Here is a 25,735-nt window from a genome sequence, read left to right as displayed (position 1 = left end):
TTCTGCTTTTCCCTCTCCTCATTCTCTCAGGCGCCTAACATCTCTTCATTTATCCTGATCCCTTCCCCACCTCTTGGTATTTTGGGTAGGGTTCTAGGGGCGAGAAGCAGGCAGAGATGTGAGTAATGGGGGAGAAGTCTGATCGAGTGGAGAACAGATAATACCAAGATAATTTGAAGCCATTGGGGCTTCCATAATAAAGGTTTTGAGCCCAAGATTATCCCTGACGCTTGGGGTGTGGCGGGGAGGTGGGGAGAGAAGGGAAAGGAGAGGCCTATCAGTGGAGGTTGGTTCGGGTGTTGTCAGGACAACTCTGGTCCAGTTCCCTCAGGCTTGTTTTTTCTCTGCTTCTTGTCAAGGGACAGACCTTCATCCATGGGAACTGGAGACCTTGAGGTGGAGAATTTAGACATTAGCTGATTCCCTTCTGATCTACACAGACCCTTCCGCTTTAGTTGGGACGGCTTTGTGCAGCTGAGTTCTGGCAGGATTGTAAAGGTTATTTTCCCATGAGATGGGATTGTGAGGAGACACTCCTACTGTTTTATTCATGGGAGGAGCTGTGTGTAAAGGATGCAGTCTTGGGCCTTAGGCCTCACTGAACTGTAACAAATTCGTGGGAACCAGGTTCTCCATTTTGAACCAATATGAGGGGCTTTCTTCGGCTTCGTGGATTTAACTTTTTACTACTTCGTAAAATTACTCCATTCTCTTTGTAACCAGATTCCCTAGGGTAGCATTCACTTCTTCCCCTTCTATGTCTCCTCTCTACATGCTTGAATGTTTTCTAGGCCTTATTTACATGGGAAAAGAGAACTTACAATTCAGAAATAATATACCAGGGTAAAGAAATTAGAAGTGCTAATTTCAGACTAGGTTGTTCTTAATTTCAAAACTATTTCTGAGCTAAAGGTCCAGGAGCAAGCTTGGCCAGTTCTGATTCCCTCTAGGCCAGAATTCTGCTTAAAGGTTCAGTCCCAGAACACCCTGGCCCTGGTGTTCATATTCATATGTATATACCTGTATATTAATATATAAACGACTATCAAGAAGTTTTGGGAGACAGGGCATAGAAGGTGGTGTAGGAAATCAGCAGAGGCTTCATGTAGAGGTGGCATTCGAACTGAGTTTTGAAGGACACTAAATTATAAGGGGTGGTGAGGAGGTAGGGCATTTGAGGCACGAAGGACAGCCAGTACGAAGGCATGGAAATGGGAAACGGTGTGGAAATAGCAAGCAAGACAGTTTGGCCAGAGGATTATAAAGTGCCATAGAGAGGAAAATTAGGTAACGTTTGACATGTCAGGTTTTTAGTGCACCACAAATGCAGTACTTCAAAGATTTAAGTGTGGATACTTATTTGGTAAGGTAGCCTGGCTAAGTGGGTAATTTCTATCCCTACCTCTGACATTAGCTGTACGGCTTTGAACAAGTCACTTAACCTTAGCCTCAGGAAACTCTAAAATTCATAGATGGCACACAAAGGCAAAGGAAGATTGAAAACCACTCTGCCTCTCTGATTGATAAAATCACAGATCCTTGTCATATATTGATGATTCCCTCTACCGATTGCAATCCCTTCAAGTCGAGAGGGATGACCGTGGCCAAAAAAATTGATCACTGACCCTATAATGAGCTTCTCCAAATTTAACGGGCTGGACAGGAACACAGTGACTCTAAGCCTGTGCTTAATGGCTTTTCTACAGTGGTAGGGTTTGTCAGCATTGGCATAGCCTTTATTATTGTAGGATTATTTCCACCATGTGATCAATAGTCCCCTCCCACTGACTAAAGAGAGAGTATAGAAATTACCCCCAACATTCCAAAAAATCACAACCATCCAATGTGACACTTGGGTCTCTCCAAAGGTTTTATCAGACATGACCTTTCTCTTAAAGGATTGTCTCCCCGATGGACAAGATGGCGGATTTCTGTCGGTACTGGAGGGAAACAGTGAGTCCATTTACACCACTTCCTTCCTTTTGTGCCACAGGCTAGCACATTATATGCCAGGCTTGATAAGTCTTTCGTTCTGAAATCATCTTCCACTTCTAGCAGAAGATACAGACTAGTTTTTGCTGCTGTTTCATGAGGCAAGGTCAGGTAAATGATCTCTTCAGTAGCCCCAACACCAGACTCAACTCTTCCTCTTTTAATAAAAAAGCTCTGAAGACCTTGGACCCCAATTCTTTTGACTAGCACTTCCTTCTACCTCCACTAGATACCACTTTGAGGGGTGGGGAAGGCCAATGGGTGGTATTTGGAGACAGTTATGGTGATATAGAGTAGCCAGGTTCACGTGGTGGTGGTGGTGGTGGTAGGGAGGGCTGTGAGTTGATAGCTCTGGGGTAGGTAGGTGGGTGGGTGGGTGGGTTTGGCAGCATGCTGGTCTTCTACATCTGAGAAAGACTGGCCTACAGCAGTCTTTGGTTACTGTTTCTTTGCCAAAGCATTCACATTTACAAGTTGTTGCAGTCTCTAGCATCTGTGAGAGGCAGAGCTGAAAAATGCCAAGGTCTATCTGTACCAGGAAGTGTTCCTTCACCTGATGTCCTCAGGTCAGCTGTCATAGCTAGGGCTGTCAGGCAGCCTAATAAGAAGGAGGTTGTGGAGTGCTTGAGAGAGCTCTAAAATAAACAAATAAAACCTGGAGATCTTACCAATGGAGTAGCTGGAAGCAAAGGCGGAGACAAGGTAACCTCTCTAGGGAAATAGACCTCTCCTGCCCTTGTTCCCTAACCCCATCCCCACCTGTTTCAGTTCCATGCAAACCACAGAGTAGAGTGTTTTTTAAAATTTTATTTAATTTCATTATTATCCAAGTACCTTTGAAAAGATAATTGTACAAGTCAGAGCATGAAAAATGGTCTGGGGCAGCTAAGCTGGCCTTAGAAAATGTACATATTTACAATGAGACCCTTTAGAAACAGGGAAATGAAAAAGGGCTATGGTCAGGCCACAAGAAAACATCTCACTGGACAGCGGATAACAATTAGAACTTTAAAAAGATTGAAGAGTCAAATGCAGTTAGTTCCCTGGATGAAGACAAGTTCTCATTTGCTGGGGTTCACACAGTGGCAGGCAAATGACAAGACTGCGTTTCAAGGCACTCGGTGACATCTACAGTATTGGAGGCCCCTGCCCTCCTTCCCAGGGCATTGTTGTGCCCACCTAGGGCTGGGGTCCCAGTCAGTGAGATGTGGGCATGAGTGGGGCCATGCTGAAGGGAGAGCAGCAGGGGAGCCACAGGTGAGGAGAGAGGCCTGGTCACTCTCGACGTTGCTGGAGAGGAGGCTGATCCCTCGCCTTTCCAGTGGGCCCAGGCTAGATGACCCGTCGATGTCCCATCCTGATCTGACTGAGATAGAAGCTTAGGGACCAACAGTTTGCTCAGACAGATCAGGGAAGGACAGTTAGAAAACCACAGCGGACATTATATGTAGTTAGCAGCAGTGAGGGCAAGTTCCCCTCTGAGGACAGGCCTTAAGTTACAGAGAGGGGTGGGAGTGGTGGGAGAGAGGCCTGATCTCTCTCAGTGCCAAGATCAACTCAGTGATACTCTAGGGCAGTGGTATCAATAGAAATAGGGACCACCAATCTGTACACGAGGATTCCTGTGGGCCACCTACTGACTTGGTTTTAAAATGTAATATTATCTACATTTTATTTTTTCCATTTATTTTGTTAAATATTTCTCAATTACATCTTAATCTGGTTCAGGCCACACTTGGGAGAGCGTTGAGGGCCACATGTGACCCTGGGCTACGTATTTGAAACCTCTGCCATAGGAAATCTGCTGTTTGACAGCAATTCAGCCTTCAAAGCATCCTGCTATAGCTCTGACCTCTTTGATCTGGGCAAGTTTCCTCCATGGAGGGTTGGGTCAAATTATGTTAGAGAGAACATTAAATAGTAAGTGATCAATGGCTTGTTCCCACAGAAAGAGGCAAGGCTGCCTTGGCTAGACTCCCAAGAAGAATGTGTGTAGGTATACGGGTCTCAAAGGATATTGATTGCTCTGGGGGTTTAACTCATGGGTGGGATCTCTTTCCTCCTCAGCATCTGCACTGATAGGTTTTCAAAGACTGACCCCCCCCCCCCCCACCTAGAAGCATACACAAAGATAATGTGAGAGAATGAAATAAAATCACCCAGATAGAAGATATGGGGCTGGGGGTTTGCAGGTAGAGGGAAGGGTATTTAGATGGGACAGATCATTAGATCTGTACACATTTGGCAATTTCCAAAGTACCTATATGTCTGACATTTACATAAGAGCACTGTGACACTGGAAATATCTTCCTTTATTACAATATATCAAAAATATGAGCTTTAGTAAACAAGGTCATATACTTTCTAGTACAACTGTACAACACTACATTACATAGAATATTTTGCATGTAGGCAAGTTCTCAAAGGGGAATCCTCAACCCCTGGTGGACAATGCCGACTGGGGAGGGTCCACAGGAGGTTACAACCCTATGGGGCCTGTGTGATGCCCTTTGGGATAGAGAGCTGAGCAGGATGCTGCTAGTCTGGCACTGCTCTCTGTTTCTGAATCCCTCGGCAGTGGTGCCCAACCTGGAAGAGTGTGGGAGATGGGAAGTCTAGGGGATTAATCCACTTTCTCCACTTTCCCAATGATCTTCTCTTCAAAAATGGGCAAGATGGCATCATCTTCTCGAACTTCCTCAAACACTACCCCACAGTCAAATTCATCACTCACTTTCTTGAAGTAGTATCTGCAAGACAGAAGGAAATTGGGTAAGGGAGAGTTGACAAGAAGGGGAATTGGAATAATATAAGAAGTCACAATTAGACCTTTATTTTAATCTCCCTGATCAATGATGCTTTCCATATAGTATCTTATATACTACAACATCCCTGTGAGGCAGGTGCTGTTATCCCTGTTTTACAGATGAGGAAACTGAGGCTGAGCAGTTAAGTGACCTCTCCAAGGTCACAAACCTAGTAAGTTTTTGAGGCAGTACATAAGCCCAGGTCTTCCTAGATTTCAAAACAAGTGCTCTATCCTCTACATCATGCTGCCTCCTAAGGAATATGGTATCTGATGGTCAATTATGATTCTTCCCTAGAGTTAACATGTACTCCAAAAAATCCGGGCTACAACTGGTGTGGGAGACATCAGCAAGGAGACAGAGTGGAGCCCCCAGGATTCATAGTCATTAAGTCTATGCCTGCACAATGACTGAAGGGACCCATGCCCAGCTCTCAACCTCTTCAATCCTATCTCGTAAAGTCTCTGCTCCAGTTTTTTCACCATATCTAGAATACAAGTTTCTCACGGATTCCTGTCTCTATTCAGCCCTCTTCTCCCTACCTACAATCTTTTTGCCTCTCCATTTATCATTTCTTTCAAAATCAGGTTCAAAACTCATCTTTTCTAAGAAGTCCTTTCTAACTCACCACCCTCCATTCTCAGGTCTCCTTTGTCTTAAATCCTCTGTAGTCCATACTGCCTCAGCTCATACTCACTGCTCTGTAACTATTTCCAGGTTTCTGCAGCTACAGGCTCTGCTCAATAAACATCTTCTGAATGAATACAGGAATAAGGGATGATTATGTATCAGGGGGCAACTGAGGGTCCTGGGATACCCTTAGGCCAGTAACAAACACTCATATGGACACTGATTGATTCGGCTTTCACTCTCAACTTCTTTACTCACATCGATGTCTATCTCAGTCTCCAATGGTTCAACTCAGTTACACAAGTATGTAAATGAGCACTTGTTATATGTTAGCTGGGCACTGTTTCATGAGTTTTCTGCCAGGAGCCTGGGAGCTGGATGAGATAACCACTCCTTCCCCCAACTTTGCTGATACAAATACCCCTTATTGTAGGTTTGAGCAGAGAGGACCCTGCTCCTGGCTGATTGCCCACATGGGACAAGTTAACCAGGAAGGCTAGGCTGGGCTGTGCCTTACCGACATGGCTGGCAGGACAGAGGACTTCTCCTCTCCTGAAATGTAATTCCCAAGAAGAACCACTTCGGTAACAATGAATCATTGGTTGTAACCTTTACTGGGAGACCCTCCAGAGCTGGTTTCCACCCTGTGGGCTGGCTGCATGTTGAAGCCCACGGGCTGGAAATAACTTGAGCATGTTTATAAATGAGGAAGCAACACAGTTCTGCTTATCCTCCACCCTAAATCCCCGAACAACAGCTGTAGACTTAACCTCTAGGCTGGGGCCAATGGAGAGATTGTAAGTGGGGGAACAGTGTGTTTCTATGTGTAGGGGGGAAGGGAATGATGTGGAGAGCAGAGCAGTAGTTGGGTCTCTTGTAGAGCTGTTGATTTTCTCCAACAGGTCACACCCTTAAAATGAGCTCACAGGGTAAGATTTTCCCAGACTTTTTATTAACACGTTTCCATGATAAAATTGCTAAAGTAGCTGGTATAAGACAAGGGAAGCGTCGCTAGCAGAAGCCCTGGAAAAAGATCTAAGATGAGATGCCTGGAACAGGATTTCTGGGGGACCCAAGGGCTGGGACTGCCTGCTTTGAAAGGAGGTCGTTAATGACCCTTCACCTCCTCCTCCCTCCAAGGTTGGAGATCCACACTTAGCTTCTTTCTGGGTGTGCGTGCGCGTGAATGCGTGCGCGCGTGCTAAGTGCTTGTTTTTCCTGTCACAAGGGCTAACTGCTTCACTCGAGCCTCTGTTGCTGTCTCTACTGGGGCCTCTGCTGTCTTTGCCCCTGTGCAGCATGAGGACAGACAGTGTGGAAAGTACGCACAGGGACAGCAGAGGAGGAACAAATGACACATTGTCTGTTCTCTCTTAGCACCATGGGCATGCTTGCCTTCCTAGAAGCACTATGAGGGGAAAGGTAAACCCACCACCAGAGTACTGTTGAGCTGAATGAGACGTAGGGATAGGGAGGGGTGGGGACCATCTGCTTCCCTCTCTCCTCTGATCTACGTTTCCACTATTTTCTGAGCTGTTGCTGAGCATAATGGAGAGGAAGGTCATGTCACTTACAACTGGGAAGGAAAGGGCTCTTCCATCAGTTTCACGTGCAAGGACTGGAGAACATGCTATGTGAACACAGCCTGGCTTGGTGTGAAAGTGGACATGGACATAATGGATAGAATTACTGAATATCAGAGTGAAGGGATCACTGAGTTTCACTTTATGGAGTGAATTTAAGAGATCACAGAGGGTAGATGATTTGCCCAAAGTCACAGACTTGGTCAGTGGAGTAAACTAGAACTTGAATCCAGGTCTCTGACTCTTTCCTGGTACCATCCTAGAAGAGACAACAGTCAAGTCCTTCTCTGCTGCCTTTCAGAGCTTTTATCTATTGCCCTTTGGGGCAGTGAGGTGGCGCAGTTGAGAGAGCTCTAGCCTTGAAGTCAGGAGAACCTGAGTTCAAATCCGGCCTCAGACACCTGACACGTACTAGCTGTGTGACCCTGGGCAAGTCACTTAACCTGGATTGCCTCACCAAAAAGAAAAAAAAAGTCTTGTCCTTTAATTTAGGCATTCTTCTCACAGTTTGTTTCTGTTTCTCTAATACAATGAAAAAGGGGCTTATGTTGCCAGTACAAATAATGAAATATACATAGGAATTCTAAAGTATGAAGTACAGATAACTGATTAGACTAAAAGAAGAAAATCTACTTCCATTATTACGGAATATAACTTCTACAAAAGTTAGTGGCAGTAACTAGGCCTTTTAGTCACCCACCTGATCCACAGCCTCTCATGGAAGGTGACTGGGTTATTTCTTTAAAAATTTACATCAAAAATACAGATCTTCAGAGTTTACTATCTGATTTGTTATGCCTCTTCTTCCAAAGGTATAAAGGGAAAGAGAAGCTGAAAGAAAATGCCATCATTTGGTGGTTAAGCTTTTGTAGCTACTTCACAATCCATGAGGCAACCTGAAAAGAGCTGAGAGGGAAACCTGGGCCATGCCAAACAAACTTGGTAGGCTGGTAGCACATCACTGACAAACACATTGTGGAGGCAAGGAGAAATACTTCTCCCAAAACTCCTAGGTAAGAAATCTCTGAGAACAAAGACCCGGAGAAATTATAATGAAGAACGAGGCTCGTGCTGGTGCTTCTCTAGGCCTCCAGGTTGTAACTAAGTTTCCTGTGTGAGTACTACCAGTCCAGACATTTCTGCTCTTACCTGTAGTTTCCTTTCTTGGTCAGGAGCTCTTTGAATTGACCCAGGGTGACCACACGCCCCTTGACCAAGGTCCTGTAAGGGATTGGCTCTCCACAGAAGTAGTAAGCTACCACAATGGTATCGCATGGTGGAGCACTGCTATTCCCCAGTTTCTTTTGTAGCTTTGCCCTGGGATTCAAAAACAAAACAGAGTTGGTTACTTTTTGTAGAAGAGCAATACAATAAAGCATTTCCTAACATGAACCCACAAAAGGTTTGTATCCTGTGGAACAGGTGCACAGTGTATACATGTACACATGCATGTACACACACATGCACACACTAAAAGCTGTGACTAGTGCTCAGTTGTGACCCACACAGTGGGTACTGCTGGTACTGCTGCAGGCCAGCTAAAGCCCTGGTACTTAAAGAAGAGCTGGAATAGGCCTAAAGGGTCTGCATCCTATTCTCCAGTCAATCAAAAAACCCTAACATGCAGACATCCATAGCGCTGACCTACCAACCTGCTTACTCTCCTCTATCAATTAAGAGTTTATTCACAGCAATCTCCAGCCCTAAGGTTTTACCCCAGAGGCACCACAGAAATAGAAGTGTTCCGTTACCAATCAAAGACAAATTCTAATACTAAGGTTTGTAAAAGCAGAAATTTGGTATTCTTCCCATGCACTCCTTTTCTCATCAACTGCCTTAAACAGTATTTGTGTAGTTCATAGGTTGGTGGTATGTACTGCCTGAAACTGGCCTCATATGGATCGTGTGCTGTACCTGGAATGAGGAAGACCTCAGTTCAAATTCTCCCTCAAGATATTTGTCACTAATCACACTAATTGTGTGACCCTGGGCAAGTCAATTAATACCTCTCAGCCTTAGTTTCCTCATCTATAAAATGAGGATAATAGCACTTCCTTCTCAGAAGAGTTGTCATGAGGATCAAGTAACATATGTAAAGTGCTTTGCAAACTTGTAAGTGCTATGTAAATTCCAGCTGTTACTGCTGTTAACCGGGGTCCCTGCACATACAATGATACATTACCCCCACGGCCACTGGTGGACCTCGGGGAAATCCTTCGCACAAGGTTGGTTAACAACCAGGAGGGTTTTCCCTGTGTCTGTGGTCACTGTGTCCTTTTATCAGCTGAATGTTATGACAAAGCTTGGGTTTCTTAAAGGGCTGTAAGTAGTGAATTTCTGTACTCAATCCCACACTAAATCAGATCCTACAGTTGGGATGCCATAGAATTACATTTTCAAATCTTTTTTTGGGGAGTGGGGTTGGTGAGAAGCGGACAATTATATTGTTCAAGGAGACAGGTGGCTTATATTGCTTATCTTAACTGAATCTACTTCTGGGACACGCCCTATCAGGGTTCTAACCTAATCAGAAAGCACCTAAAAGTTATGAGTTACATTGATTTTAAATGTTCAATGAATTACCTCTATTCCTCCTCCTCCCTGCTAGAAAAGCAGAACCAAGTAGTATAAAAAGCATCTTGCGGGTGTCAGGCAGGTTTTCAGGGAGCCCAATAAGTATGGCACCACTATCTGAGGCCCCACAGTTCTGCTAACCCCTTTAAGCTGTTCTGACACGACACCTACTTTGAGCTATACGGCCCTGAGCTTCAAATGAAAACTCCTGTTCTCTAACAACACTTTAGTAGGAGTCAACTACCCAGAATGGAGTTTGCAACTGCCTGAATTGGGGCTCATGGTTTCTCCAGAAGCCTTTATAATGTTCTTCAGGCAGTGTCTGGAAGCGACAGCAGTCCACCATACACTCAGGGAGATTATGAGTGAGGCTGAGGCACACCACCAGCAACGTCGGTTAGTCTCTGGCACCACAATTCATGAGCAGAATAGAGAGGCTTTGATGCCAGATGCCCCCACACCCCAGTGGAGCAGCTAGGATGCCTAGGAGCAAGGAGTTCATGTGATCACGAAGTTCCTGCTAGGGAAACTCTAACCTAATATCTGAGGCTATCTAGAAAGAGGGCTCCCATTCAGAACTCAGTATCTACGTCCCACTCAATATATGCACTACAGAATCTTAAGGAGTTGGAAGGAGCTTTTGAAGTTCTCTAGTTCAATCTCTAAGTCCTCATGGCACTGCCTTTTCACAGAGCTTCAGTTGGGATTATGATCTACAAACAGAGGCAGTATTCTTGTGGCCACACAGGAAGCTTGCCTGGTCAGATCATGCTCTCTTTCCTCTAATCTACCTTTCTGGAAATGGGACTCCTTTGGTGTTAAGGCTCCACAAAATGGAAAAAGAATACAACTTATTTATCAGCTGGGGTATGGACTACTTTTGCTTACTTACTCTTACTGTCTCTGGTAATAGCAGGAAAAGGAAACAGAAAACAATTCTTCAGTAATTCTTTCAAAAAGAGATAGTTTCTTTTAGCCACTGGGTGAGAAGCTTTTCAATTCAACTGAGAAACTGGCAAAGGCTTTTAAGATGACGTCTAAGCAAGGAGCTGCGGCTTTAGGACCAATTCCTTCCTTAACACACACAATTTGCAGGGAACACATTGGTTCTGATATTTAACACAGCAGGTGCTTCAGAATATGGTGATTTTTATTTTGTTTACAAACCACATTCTCATTCTTTTGTACCACCTACTTCAAAAGGATTTTGGCCAGAAGGTATGGATATATTGGAAAGTGTGGGGTCATTTCTGATTTCTAGGGTCTTGACTAAGTAGTCATTCACATGAATATTTTCTATAGTTGTCATTTCATCTAAGAGTATCAGAATTTTTTGAGCATACAGATTCACAACGAGCAGACTGATACTACATTCACCACAGATACTTTTATATTAATAATTTTAATTAACTCAAAGCTTTTTTTTCAAGAAATCTGTTTTTTTCAACTAGGTTATAAATGAGCCACTCTTGGAGAACTGAATTCCAAAGTTCAGATGGGACGCTTTAAAAAGGGGAAGGCAGTGGGGCAGCTAAGTGGCGCAGTGGATAGATCTCCGGCCTTGGAGTCAGGAGGATCTGAGTTCAAATCTGGTCTCAGACACATAACACTTACTAGCTGTGTGACCCTGGGGGAAGTCACTTAACCCCACTGCCTAACAAAACAAACAAACAAACAAACAAACAAACAAAACCCCAAAAAAACAAAAGGGGAAGGGGGGTGGAGCAAAAAAGGTATATAGAAGTTGGGTTGCTATAAAACACACATAGTTCCAAGGCCCCGTTTAGGAAAATATGGCAACAACCTTCTACTGTTTAATTGATCATGGACTCAAAATATATGTATGGGCCAACAACTCTCTGCAAACCTGAATGCTTTCCCTAGCTATACCAATATCAAAATGTCTCCCTTTAAAAGACTGCGGACAGAAGGCTGTATGTCATAAAAAAAAGCACAGGCTCTGGCTCTATCTCTACCTTCTTAGGCCCTGTCCATTTCCAAGGTCAAGCTGGTTCTGTAGTGTGGGAGCTCCCTAATTGTGGGGTGAGGGATAGAATGAATAAATGGATAAATTATTCAATAGCTAGTGATTTTTGTGGTCTACAACAGCAGGCCCCTGGGGCCTTGGTTCCTAGATGTATAGAGAACACATGAAGCGTAGTGGCACCTACTCAGACTCGGAGAGGTCCATGTCGGAGACAGCTGGTACCACATTCAGCATTGGCATACAAGCTGGCCTGACAGAAGAACGACCCCGCTGGATAACCTCTTGCACATACCTAAAGAATAATCTTTATATATTAGATGTGGCAGGTTTACCCCCATTTCTATGATCCAACACCAGTCATAAAGCTAACCTTTCAAGGAACAAAACCTTAAATCCTTTGTTCACTTCACCCATTGTCTACAAGCTTCTTGGAAGATAGTAAAGCGGAGAAAATACAATGAATCTTATAACCCAAGAAAAATGAATTGAATTTCCCAAAGCCTAATAAATAGATAGCTTTAGACAATGGCTTGTACTTAAGAAGATGGGAATTTGTCAGTTGATCCATAATGGCACCATTTTGCCTCTGCACTGTAAGCCAGGAAGAATTCTGCAGACAAGCTACTCTTTAGCACCTAGAGAATAAACATTCCTCACTCTTTCTGTGTAATAGGGTTACCAGTCAATTGTTCTTTCACCAGTTCTTTCTCCAGACAACATACACTTTTAAAAATCTGGAAAAGCTTGGAAAGAGGCCTTTAAGAACACACTTCCATATATTTTCACTTTAATATTAATAACATCATCACCTTTCTTTGGAAGATCTCAAAGAGCAAAATTCTTATTATCAATTTATATTAATCTGCTTTTCTTCCTAGATTAGTTATAAATGATACCCTTTCTCTACATCAATGAAATGTATATATTTCTGGGCATAATTCTGTACAATTCAGTATAATACACTTTCTTTATTGATAAACGACACACTGTTAATATGAAGAAGCCAAAAACTAAGAAAATATTTCAAGGCAAAGAATCGTAAAAAATGGGTCATTGTAGACAATAATTCCGTATCTCAGGACCCATATGCACAAAAATATTTATAGTAACTCCTTTTGTGGTGGCAAAGAACTGGAAACTGAGGGGATACCCATTACTTGGGAAATGTTTGAACAAAATTATGGTATTTAAATGTGATGGAATACTGTTGTGCTGTAAGAAATGATGGGGATGAAGGTCTCAGAAAAACCCGGGAAGATCTGTGTCAACTGATGCAAAGTGAAGTGAGTAGAACCAGGAGAACAATTTGTATGTTATCCACCTCCAGAAAGAGAACTAATGAACTAAAATAGTACAGATTGAATCGTATTTTCTTCTTTTTCTCTCTCTATAGGGGGAGGATATGGCTAATATGGAAATCTGTTTTGCATGACCACACATATTTGAGTTTTGTTTTTCTTGCCTTTTTAATGGGCTGGGAAGGAGATAATTTCAAACTGAAGATGTAATAAAACTGAATTTTAAAAAAATTCACTATCTCTCCCCTTCCCAATTCTTCAACCCCTGGGTCTTTCATTACAAAATCAGCAGCTGCTTATAAAACCAAACCAAACCAACAAAATTACTCCTATATCAAGAAACTCAAGCCAATAGCTTTTCTTCTTCCTTAAGAGTCATCTGTAAAAGCTTAACTTCATTTTGGGGAAACCTGGGAGCAAGAAGGCAGGATGCAAAGGGGCATGGAGAAAATGGCTTTCACTGAGTTTTAATATTTACTTTATTAATTTCCAGCACCACTTCATGCAGAACAACTGAACCTACACTGCAAAAGAATTCTAAGATACAGCTCTAACTTTAAGGAGATTCTGAGTGAAAGTGGAGATAAGACATACAATTTTTTTGGGGGAAAACCCCCAAATCTATTGCAATAATAAGCCAAGAAACTGTTAAAAATAGGAAAAACATAGGAAACCAGGGACTCATGTAAGCTCTCTCAGTAAAGATAAGAAACTAGCTCCTGAACATCAACACTGACTGCCCAGGTGCGGTCTTCTGCTGGTCTTCCAACTTGAAGGACTTGTGAACTGATCTTTCAACAGGGGATACAGACAGAGAAATAAACCCATCTAAGTGTCAGGGGCCTTGCTGATGAGAATGTGTCTACTTCCGACAAGATGGGAAGGGTTACAAGAGGAAAAACTTGATGACCTCTTAAGCTTGTGCTAGCCTTAGGAATGAGAAGGCTATGGGATATGAGAACAGTTGATGGAACAACAGTCGGTCTTTGGGGTTCTAAATAATTGTCATCATTTTTATGTCCTAACGCTAGTAAGAGGAGTTAAGAAATATCTACTAATTCACAACATAGCTGCCACTTTGCATGCATATAATAAAATATCTGATTAGGTGGGACAATAGAGCTGGGTTATTTATATAGAGAAGGCAAAATTATAACTTTAGCTGTCATTATTACTTTTCTTTTGTATATGTGAATGTGGTCAGCAGTTTATAGTTAGGAGGAGTAGGGAGAACAAGGTGGAAATTGGGAAATAAGGAAGAGTGGTTTGCTCTTCTCTAAAACTTCAGCAAAGCTGAAGATAAGAAGCCCTGCTTCACTTGGACAAAGCACTTCAGCTACATCAAGAAAGGAAACAATTTTGTCACAAGTTTTAATTGCCTAATCCTAAAAAATTCTTGCTGCCAATATGTTGTCAACTATTTTTCTACTCAATTATCTTTCACATCTATATATCTGAATAACTTTAAGAATATCAATTAGTCTGTGATCCTACTCCTTCCTGAATGCTTAAAGAAACAAATAAACCCAGTTCTACAGTTCTATCTATCAAGGTGTAAGATGGTTAACCTGCAGGAAGATTTATCTGAAAAAAAATCAGAGAGTTTTAAAAGCTGGAAGGGACCTTAAGAGATCATCTAATCCAGTGGTGGGAACCTGCAGCCTCAAGGCTACATGTGGCCTTCTTCTAGGTCCTTGGGTGCAGCCTTTTAACTGAGTCCAAATTTTACAGAACAAATCCTTTTATTAAGGAGAAGTGTTCTGTGAAGTTTGGATTCAGTCAAAGGGCTGCATTTGGGGACCTAGAGGGCCACATGTGGCCTTGAGACCGCAGGTTCCTCACCCCTGATATCTAAAGTCTTTATTTGTCAGGTGAAGGAGCTGACATCCTGAGAAGGCAAGTGATTTCCATCACACAAGAGCCAAATTCAATTTAAATTGCTGCAGTCTAACACTCAACACATTTTATAGTACCCACTCTCTGTGGAAGCACTGTCAGTGAGAAAATGGAATCTTCTTAAATAATAACACTTCATGTATCTCAACTTGGGACCAAGTTGTCCTTGTAGGGAAAGGTCAAAGGTGCTAAATTTCCATTTCATCAAAATTAAAGAGAAAGTGTGGCTTAAGGGAAAAGTTCCTTTGCCAGGGAAATTAACAGTAGGTTCCTGGAGTATCCTTCTTCTACCTTTTACCCTCTTAATATATTATCCTAGGTCCCCAGCAGACATGTGTTCTATGAGGGGGGTGGACTTGACATCTTAGGTTCCTTCCAACTCTAAATCTATAATCCTGTGATCTGTTATTGGGGAGTCGCTGATAAGATGACTGCTGCAAAGCTCTGCCTATCCTCTATGTCCCAAAGACAGCACTTGAGCCTCGGAATGAAAGATATAGCCAGAAGTAGGTGGGTAATTCTTGTGGCTGCACCTTATATGGTTAAATTAAACTGGTGTGCAATGTTTTATGGTTATAAGGGCTTACAGAAATCTATTTATCAGAAACACTGAGGTGGTATGCCTCCAGCATGATAGAACAAGTGAAATATCATTTGCATTGAATCTACTGATTTAGTCAAATGTACATATATGGTAGCAAGGGTTATTTTTTTAAAAGAAAAATAAATAAAATCATAACATGTAGTATTTACATTAACCCTACAATAAGGATACAAATTAAAATACAATTTAGTTAAGAAATGGAATTACTGATCATACAACATCAGTATTCTCACAACACAGATGCATAATTCTGCAGTATAATTTAGACTTTCCTGGCAGTCTTGCATACTAATTTATGAAAACTAGGGGTTAGATGTCTATAAGATAGAATTTTGATATTAGAGATTCTACAGAGTTTATGTTACACCTATGAAGTACACAAAGTTGATCCAATTTTGAGGTTTATTTCCTTAATGTAGCTGTAAATAAAACTTTTTAAAGCTCTCACTGAAAAGTCTTCATTTTGGTACTTAAGCCTACTTTGCCTGAAACTACTTTTTTGTGTTATTCTGAATCACGCTGGGGAAACATTGTCATCTCTCACACTAAAAGACAAAGACAAGTCTCTCTTTTAAAACATCTTTTCAAAGTGACCAATGCCACTGTTAGTGATCCAGAACACTGATTAGGCACTGGATGAATAATTCTATTTAATTTCCTTTCAGAATGACTCAGGATAGCCAGCACCCTGCAGTTTAATCAAACACCTTCCACTCCTTTTGGCCCTTTATCAGAGCACTCAGGGCTATGGAGCTTATTGTGTTGTCCTTCTCTTCTGATTGAGGAGGCTGGGGTAACTATTCGTGGGAGTGGTCCAGCCTCCTGCCTTAATCCCTAGAGGTACCAATAAATGTAGTTAACTAAACTGGGCTGTCATGCTCAAAGGCTCTCTGCTGTGGATCTCAGGAAAATGTTTTTAAAGGACTCACCAAGATAAAGTAGATACCACTTAATGTAATTAGATTGGGTGAGGAGGGACTGAAACACAAGCAGATGGCATCAATTTAAAGTAAAAACCAAAGGCCTCTATACTTATGTCATTTTCTTGAATAGGGTATTTCAAAACTCACAGCTCACCAAATTTACTTATTTTGGAATTCCACAAAGTGAGATACCATAATAATCAACGCTTACCTCATCATTCTTAAAACATTAATTTTCTCTGAAACTCCAATCAATTGAAACCAGGCCCTACCTCTGCTTGGTAGGGAGTTTTCCAGCTCTTTTCTCTTCTTCTTCCAGGCGCCTTCGGGCTTCCTCCAGCTGAGTCAGGGGGTTTGGGGCTGGGTTAGGTGGCATTGTGGGGTCTTGGATGAAAAGATGAGAAGGTTGGACAACATTTCGGAGCTGAGCGCTCACCCACGGATGAACAGCACCAGGACGCTCAATGGAAAGGGGTCTGGAACTATCATGGCCCAGCTGCTTCTTAGTCCCTGAAGACCTGTTTTAAAATAAAATAAAGGTAAGACTCAGTCAACATAGATCTTTTTTTTCCTTCAATTTAACATTTTATTTTTTGCCAATTACATGTAAGAACAACATTAACATTCTTTTTTCAAATTTTGAGTTCCAAATTCTCTCCCTCCCCCCCCCAATTGAGAAGGCAAGCAATTTGACATAGGTTATACATGTGTAATCATGAAAAACACATTTCCACAACACAGATCTTTAAGGGAGCAAACAAACTTGGTCACCAGCCACACAGGAGTCATTACTCTCTTTTCCCTCAACTCTGTGTAGTGACAGAATACTTCACAGATTTTCATGATTGGGAAGACATTCATGCAAGCAGGTCCTTAAGCTTACATCATACTCCCAAAACCAAACAGGACACACTGTCAACACCAATTTATCTAAAATAATTTATTTAGCTACTTTATTTTCAGTATCTACTTTAAACTCATTCTAGACACAGAAATGTAATTACTTTAAAAAAATTAAGACTTCACACAGTAGTCTTAACAGAGCTAATTGCTGGTAAAAGATGCACAGAACAATAATTTTGCTATATATGGCTACAGTATAAAATGGATCAGCTTTAATTCCTGGTGACTTGGTATGGCTGTCTCTACTAGACATATGGAATGCTGAAGTGTATGCTGTAATTCAATTTTAAACCCAAAAATGTATCTGAGCAGAATCTGTTGGCAATTTTCTCAAGTTAATTCAAAGAATATTCTTGGGTGACAACTATATCAGTATTTTGTACAAAATTTCAGGAAGGAAGGCAAGAAGGAAAGAAAGGAGGGAATTTTTCCCCTTTCTCCTCCTACTTTGCTATAGGGTAAGATAGATTGGATTACCTAATTGAATATGTATGTTATTCCATATTTGAGCCAAATTCAATGATATTAAGGCTCAAACAATGCTGGCCTCCCTCCCTTCTTTCCCTCTACTGTAACAGGTCTTTGTGCCTCTTCATATGATGTAATTTACCCTATTCTGCTTCCCGTTTCCTCTTCTCCCAGTACAATAAAGGGGGAATTTTAAAGGTCCTACTATATCGTAGGCACCATGTTAAGTGCTTTACAAATATCTCATCTGATCTTCACACCAATTATAAATGCTATTATTATCTCCATTTTACAGATGAGGAAACTGAGGCAGGCACAGGTGATGTGATTTGCCCAGAGTCATACAGCTAGTAAGAGTGTCTGAGGTTGGATTTGAACTCAGGTCTTCCTGATCTAGCCAGGGGAGAGAGAACTAGTGACATTTCCTGAAGTAGGGCAGAAAACACAAACTTGAGAACCCTAAATTTTATTTGACCAGCTTCAAAAAACCTTCTCCACTGAAAAGCTTGTCTGACAGACATTTAGAATTGCCAGGTGACAGATCTGTAAAGGAAAGTCATGATATACCATGTGGAACAGAGATACTTTTAGATTACACGCTCTATAATAAAATTAGCTTCTTAAAGCACCTTACAAATGTATTTTTAAACAATTCTCCTGAATAACTGATAATTTAGTAAAACTCAGACAATGATCACTAGTTCTTATACATAGTCTTTTACAGTGTGCAAAGCACTTCCTCACAATTCCTGAAGGGAGGCAGTGCAAATATGATCATTTCCATTTTAGAGATTAAGAAACTGAAGCTCAGAGAGATGACATGACTGACCTAAGATTAAAAAAAAGAATTACACTATAGTCACTACCATGTTTGTAATGTCCCATCAAGAAGAAACTGTAACCTTTTTATACCAGTGTGCTTTAGCCCTATTTGTAAATTACTTAAGGTAAAAACTAGAATCAATTCAATTTCCAAGATCAAAGGAAGATGGGGGTGAGTGCATATGATTTATATCTTAGAAATCTACAGTATTAGTTTGAATTTAACCAAGTATGCATACCATGCTGAGACCTCTCTTGGAAGGGTCCCAAAGCCTGTGTAAAGTTGGGTTTTAGAAAAACAACTGACACTTCTCACTTCCTTGGGCAGAGGGATGTGTGTGTTTATATATACAATACAGCGATTCACTACAGTAAGAAGAGCAAAAGTACCAAAGGAGGAATATAGGGAGGCAACATCATCCAAATGTGAACCTAGCTGAACCCATGACAAGGAACATAGGGTCTCTGGTCTCTATGGGTTACGTATTCAGCGCATTTCATTCAAAAGACAGTATGAATAAAAAAGAATAATTCTGTTCCATGTTCCTATGGGCCTTGCTCTTATTTTAAAGAATAACCTGATCCTGATCCTATTGATAGCATGTTTCCTTCTGGTTTCTGACACATCTGAAAGGCACTAAACCTTTCAAAAGAAGTCTCTGCTGACCCTTTCCCAAGAGAGGCTACAAACGAAGACTATTCTTAGTTGCTTATTCCTCTAACATCTGAGAAAACCAAATAAAGTTACTGCTCTAGTCCCAGGCTCTGAAGAGTCTGTGCTTAGTCTGCCCTTTCCCTTTCCTTATCACCTTTGGCCTCAGTGGTCATAGCATGGTTGGCTTCCTCAAGGCCAAGCGAACTATGGATAATCTGTTGCCTCATTCCCCCAGAGCACACAGAGGAGAAGCCAGAGCTGGCAGGATATAAATCTATGAATGGGGCATAGAATCAGCAATGAGGTCCAGTTGTGGAGGTGGAGGATCAGGAGAAGGGAAGAATGAGCATATAGGTTTGGAGACCACACTAAGTTATGGGGAGGTGGCTTCAGAATATCTGTTTGACACTGGGGAGAACAAAGTGAGGAGAGAAACTAACATCTTATTCTTCCTTTAAGATTCAGCTCAAATGCTTCCACATCTTATTCCTTCCCTCTCAACCCTAGACCATTCCAGGGATTTCTCCCCATTTAGTTTCACAGTACTTTTAAAAACTCATATACATTTATCATATTCTAATTAGTGTTTAATTTATCATTATATATGTCTTATCTCCATTTAGGGTATAAATTCTTTGAGGTCAGGAACAATGTTATTTTTTTTTTCTTTTCTGTTTTTTCTCTAATGCCTAGAACAGTGCCTTGGGTATGGAACTTAATTAATATTTATTGAATTAATTCCTTACCCAACAATATGGCTAAGCTAAATGGATTCTAAAGGAGATAAATGGGAGAGAGATAAATGCGTATTAGGAACTTTTGGAATTAGCTGCTTGGCACTCAATATACAAAATAACCTCCACATGATTAATATCCTTGTTTGAATGCTTTTTAACAATGCTGAATGTGAAGGTGGGCATTCTAGTTTTATTGCAGGACAAAAGAGACAACATGATGAAGTGGGAAATGGGACCTCAGTAGAGGAAGCGTTAATAGAAACAAGAAGGATTAGAAAGATTATTTGATCCAAATTGGGAGGGAGGAAGTAGCCGTATTTAGAAAAGATTTCTTTTAAATATGAACGAGAGAAAGTGGAAGAAAGAGATGACTGATCAATGAGAGGCTCCAGCAGTGGAAACCCCTAACATATGCGCCAGAGATAGCACAAAGTTCAATTTTGTTTGGCACTGGGACTGGTTAAATGTTGCCATGCTGATATGAGCCATGAGAATTATTGGTCAGAGAATGATACTACTTTTCCTGCCTTCGATTCTGAGTCAGAGACTAGTATTCATTTCAGCTCTTCTCCTGACTATAAATCAGATGCATTCCCACCCTACCCCCTGCAACCAGAACATAGTCAATATATCACTAGTGTTCTTTAACTTTCCCACAGCCCCTAGTAAATTAGCACCGCGTCTCCTGCCACAAAGAGGAAGGGCTCAGCACTGTTCCGGGGAAGCAGACAACTGGCTTGTGGTTGTTGTTGAGTTATGTCCAACTCTTTGTGACCCCGTGGACCATACTGTCCATGAGGTTTTCTTGGCAAAGATACTAGAAGGGTTTGCCATTTCCTTCTCCAGGGGAATAAGGCGAACAGAGTGTGACTTGCCCAAGTTGTACAGCCAGTAAGCATCTAGGGCCACATTTGAATGCAGGTCTTCCTGACCCCAGGAGCAGCCAGAGCTCTATCCACTGAGCCATCCAGCTGCTTCTGGATAACTGGCTTAGGTTACAGCTGGAACCAGGGTTGGAGCTAAAGTCCAGCAATAAAGGATCGAGCACTCCCAAAGGTTGGGGCTAAGTATCAGCTGGACAACCTAAGGGAATCGTAAAAATAAGATGTGTTGTTACAACATTGGACTAAATAACCAAACTGTGTATGTGTAATTTACCTACTTGTATACATTTTACCTGGAGATTTCATCACACTGCAGTTGAGTGAATAGCTTTGCACTCCAACAGCATGATGACTTACTACAGGAGAGGATTAAGAGAGTTAAAAGGAACTAGGCTACAGCTACTGCCAAAGAACGTTAAAGCTGGAAGGGACTTTAAAATTTACTCATTATAAGAAGTATATTTTATAAACCAGGAAAATGAAGACCAGAGGTTAAGCAGTGAGTTTCAAGGTTGCAAATTAAAGGGAACATTCCCTAATCCCCTTTGGGTAGTGGCAGTGAAAATGACCAGATGCTAAAACAGGGTATCCAGGGTGTTTCTGTCAGACTCTGATTCACTTTTGTCTTTTAAGTGACAATCAGGTGGTAAACTCCTAAAATACTTAGATCATTCTCAGATGAAGTCATTACCACCCCCAGAAATAACCATGTGAGAGCAGTACCACAGTGCTTGCTGGAAAACAGAAATGACCTAACAACAGGTCTTTTTCACCATTAATTTTCCATATTCTTTCCAGGTTTGCTGCTCCATGGGTTTGTCTGATATGGAGAGAAAAAGAGGATCTGAACCGAGGATACAACATTATGTGAATTAATCCTAATTTAAAGGTGGGATATGGCATCAATCTGGTAGGCACTTGGCTGATATTTACTCAAGGCTAATTATTATTAGTACTCTTAAAAAAAAAAGTGTTCAGTGCAGTTTATCCTTCCCACCACAGTACCTTAAAAATCTTTGACTTATGTCAATGACAACCACAAAGGAAAGGTACCACAGGAGGTGGTATGTATGATGCAATAGCAAGAATCCCAGGTGCTGGCCTGGGAGTCAGAAGACCTAGGTTTCAGCTTTGGCTGTTATCCTTACTAAATGTGTGATTCTGGATAAATCGTTGGTAACCTTATAGAGTTGTGACGAGGAAAGAATTTTGTAAACTGCAAATAAAGCAGAAAACTCAGTTAAGCATAGCATCCTGAAGCCAAGAGGAGCAGGGTTCAAGGTCCTTAAACTCTCACCGCCCTAGACAACTATGAGTTGATAAGCTGCAGAGGAGATGGCAAAGTGAATCGATAGTTTTCACCTTCATCTTCACCTTCACCTACGTATACCAATGAATCACAGGTTTAGTCCCCATTCCTAAATACAGCACTACTGAAATATGAAGAATTATTATTACATAGGATGTGAAAGAACAAGAATGCCCTTCATAATGTAGATGTCTTACCATTCACCTTAAAGGCTCAGCTGAGTCACATGGAGTTTGTTAAATGTGGTGATTATGTCTGGTAGAAGGCCTGACCTGACACAATGTATCTGAATTAATATAATAACAGAGAGTGTTTTTATTTTCAATGAGATGGTGTTTACTGGTTAACAACTTCAATACTTTTTTCTAGGTCCTGCCTGTAATTTTCTCTGCGTGAATACTCTTTCCATTGATGCTGGTCATAACTTCTCTAAAACGACATCACATAATGTGATCAAATTGGAGAACAATCGAAAAGCATGTCTTCAGACCCCCCCGTGTAGGAGGAGGCCTGGAGAAAGGCAGAAGCCCAGTTACTTCCCGCTTCCTCTGCAGGAGGCCATCTCCACTCCACTGCCATTCTTTCTTCGGGTACGCTTTTCTAACTTCCTACCATAAAGGCAGAATTACTTTTATAACTAGTTAAAATAAATATTCTCACAGACTTTCCACTCCATAGTTACTTACCCATGGTTAGTTTTTTTATGCCTGCTGATTTCCTTTTCTCCTTCTATTATCCACTGCATGATTTTCTGGTTCTTTTCCACATCTTCTGGAGACCCAGGCATTTCATAGTTGGGACCAGCACTTTTCCCTGAATCAGCCTTCTTTGAAATTCTTTTTGAGAGCATACTGGTTTTGCCACTGAAAGAACAAAATTTTAGAGGTTAATTTTTCCTCACAGAATCACACAACTTGGAAGGCAGAAATCTCCTCTTTAGGATAGCAGAAAAGTACCAATTCCTCATGTGATGTCTGTGGATGGGGCAGCCACTGCATCCTGAGACTAATCATTCCATTTTTTTGCAGTTTCTATTTTTAGAAAATTTTCCTAATGTGCCAAAATCTGATGCTATAACGACTATCCACTGCTCCTGGTTTTGTTCTCTCAGGTAAGTTAGAACAAATATGATTCCTCTTCCATATAACTAATTTCATCTTTATCTTTAAGGCACCATCACTAGAGATACAGATTCTTCAACTAAAATGTAAACAGTGGCTTTCTACCATCATCTCTGCATGAGATCATACTCACTTGGTAATGCTCAGGAAATATTTACATAGTAAACAGTAGCCTGAGAGAAAAGTATAGCCAGAAAAATGTTTCTCTGATAGATGAAAAAAAAAAACAAACCAAAAAACAAAAAAAACCCCAAAAACAAAAAACCCTGGTTTTTTTTGTTTTTGTTTTTTTTTTAAGTTAAATTGGGATGTTTTGGCTACCTGATTTCCAATTTTTGCATGACTGATCATAGGGATCATGTAACCTGTTGTTTGTTTGATCCATTATCCTCAGAGAAAAAAGAGATGGGAGATATCAGCTCTCCAGAAGCGCAACTTAAAGAAAGGTTTAGACACAGCTTCATTATATTGTAGTTGAAGATGACTGTTAAACTGGGTTTGATGACAGTACCTTCCTGGAGACAGTGGGAAGGGAAAAGCCAAATTTCTATGGAACCCTTTATCCCAATGCTCTTGCTTTATACTTATTTCTTAGGCCAGAGGTTTTCAACCAGAGGGAATTAAAAAAATTTTTTTTGATATTTTATATCTCAATAATTAGTTGTTACTTTTCTAATCCTGTGGATTTTTATTTTATGCATCAAAAAAAAATTCTGAGAAGGGGTCCAAAGGCTTTAGACTGCTAACAGGGCCCATGAAACAAAAAGGTTAAGAACTCTTGTGCCAGGAAAGCAACGACTTTCTACCTGGGAAAGCTTTGATGAAGTGTGATACATGGCCAATCACACTTACCCTTCTTCAGTGGAACTGTGGCCTTTCAAGGTATGTAAAAGAAATACAGGAACCCAGCTTTTATTCCTGGTGGGCATCTAGCACTTCAGGAGAGGTAAAAGTTATAATGTGCTCAGCAGTTACAAAAACAACTACTTTATCTGAATGCTCAACTGTAAATATCATTGTTGATTTTCTCTAAGTGTGTAGACAGATTCACTGCTGGCAGAACAGGCATTTGGGTCTGAATGAGCAGGCAGGAGAGGAAACATGGGTAGCAACATGAAAGTAAAGCCACCGGCTGCCCAATCAATGTTAAGTGACCTATGAAGTAACAGTCAGTTCTCTAGATAATGAAGAGATGGGATCCTCACTGGTTTTCTGGCTCTAGGCTCTCCTGTTTTCAAAATTTTGAGCACTTTTCCAATTTCTGTTCCATTCTGTATGCCACTGTAGAGTTTTGCCCCATCCCTCGCACTTAATGGCTGAACTGAGACTGAGAAAGAGGGAGCAGTGTGTCTAACGTGAAGGTCACTCGGGCTGTGATTTTCCAGGTCACTCTCAGAGGACGGTGTAATTCTCGTCAGCAGGGCTCGTTTAGGCCTAGAGTCGGATCCACTTTCCCTGGTACTGTGAACTCAGTACCTCTCGGTAGTGAAATCCTTGGTTTTGCTTTTTGTTTTTTTTTTTTAAAATAATGATCCTCTGTTAGAGTGATTATTCTTTGTGGATTACATATCATTTTTAAAATGCAGAGTTTCAATTTAGAAATACTTTCAAAATCCACAGATAACAATTTCACACCATGTGACTCACTCTTCTACAAAGGAAGACAGTCTCAAGCCCCTCTTTCCAAACTCTTTCTTCTTGATTCTACCTAAAGCAGGCACAGCGACAGAGATGAAGGACAACGGCCAATCTAATTAACACAATGGGGTATGGTTTCAAACCTGCCAACTCAAGACAAAAACTCAGTTTTTCGTTGTCCAATCATTCTCTGGGACACTTACCTGTAGCCCAATCCATCCACTGGATTTGAAGTTAGCCCCATGCTTTCATTATAATTTCGAGATTTGGTTGCATAGTTATGTGACTCTGAATTCCAAGCAAAGCTGTTCTGAACCCTCTGAGTGGCTTCAGCCTCAATCTGCTCTTTTGGTTTCATCACACTGTGGTGATGAATATGGTGGTAGACATGTTTGTGATGGTATAAATTAGCTGCATCTAGTTTCATTCCTGATTTTGTACTGTGCTTGCTATGCCCAGGAGGTCCTGAACCCAGTGTCCCTGGAATCTTAGCTGCATGACCATTGTCTGGGGAGCGTGGCTTTGGGGAATGGTGGCCAGGTCCTGGGGACTGGCAACCTGGCGTCTTCATGACCCTCTGTACATGCTCATCAAGGATGCTCTCAGGATTTTCCTCGTGGACATCTCGGATCCCAGTGCAGCCCATTTCTGCATAACGGGGAGGGAAATGGTGCAAGGTCTGCGCAGAAGGCAGCTTGTGACTAACTACTGAAGGACCAGAAGAGATGTTTGCATCCTCACCTTCTTCTTCCTATTAGGAAGGGTAAAATAGTGCAACTTAAGCAATTTATTTCAAGTTCATTTTTGTTTCATTAGAACACCAAACCAAATGAAAAATAGGAAGGGGAGGGCTTGCTTAACTGATTGCTTAATTTTTCTGAAGATATTTCTACAAAAAACAGAC

At 41.3% G+C, this 25,735-nt stretch overlaps 1 protein-coding gene across 2 annotated transcripts in view; it reads right to left on the bottom strand.

Moving 5' to 3' along the window:
• Positions 1–4,283: 4,283 nt before the first annotated feature.
• LOC114043682 (axin-1) overlaps positions 4,284–25,735 on the bottom strand; it is a 159,968-nt gene continuing 138,516 nt past the window's right edge. The window contains exons 5-10 of one of the 2 annotated variants that reach the window (XM_027862766.1): positions 25,035–25,582; positions 22,759–22,935; positions 16,567–16,812; positions 11,758–11,865; positions 8,162–8,329; positions 4,284–4,742 (exon numbers count right to left, since the gene is read on the bottom strand). In XM_027862766.1, coding sequence (XP_027718567.1) covers positions 4,616–4,742; positions 8,162–8,329; positions 11,758–11,865; positions 16,567–16,812; positions 22,759–22,935; positions 25,035–25,582 — 1,374 coding nt within the window. In that variant the 3' untranslated portion in view covers positions 4,284–4,615. The remainder of the gene's footprint in view (positions 4,743–8,161; positions 8,330–11,757; positions 11,866–16,566; positions 16,813–22,758; positions 22,936–25,034; positions 25,583–25,735) is intronic. The other variant, XM_027862767.1, reaches the window with a different exon arrangement.

The sequence above is a fragment of the Vombatus ursinus genome, unplaced genomic scaffold (genome assembly GCF_900497805.2).
Source record: "Vombatus ursinus unplaced genomic scaffold, bare-nosed wombat genome assembly UNPS02014770.1, whole genome shotgun sequence".
Classification (NCBI taxonomy): domain Eukaryota; kingdom Metazoa; phylum Chordata; class Mammalia; order Diprotodontia; family Vombatidae; genus Vombatus; species Vombatus ursinus.
The sequence above is the reverse complement of the archived record's forward strand: the minus strand, read 5'-3'. Positions and strand labels throughout refer to the sequence as shown.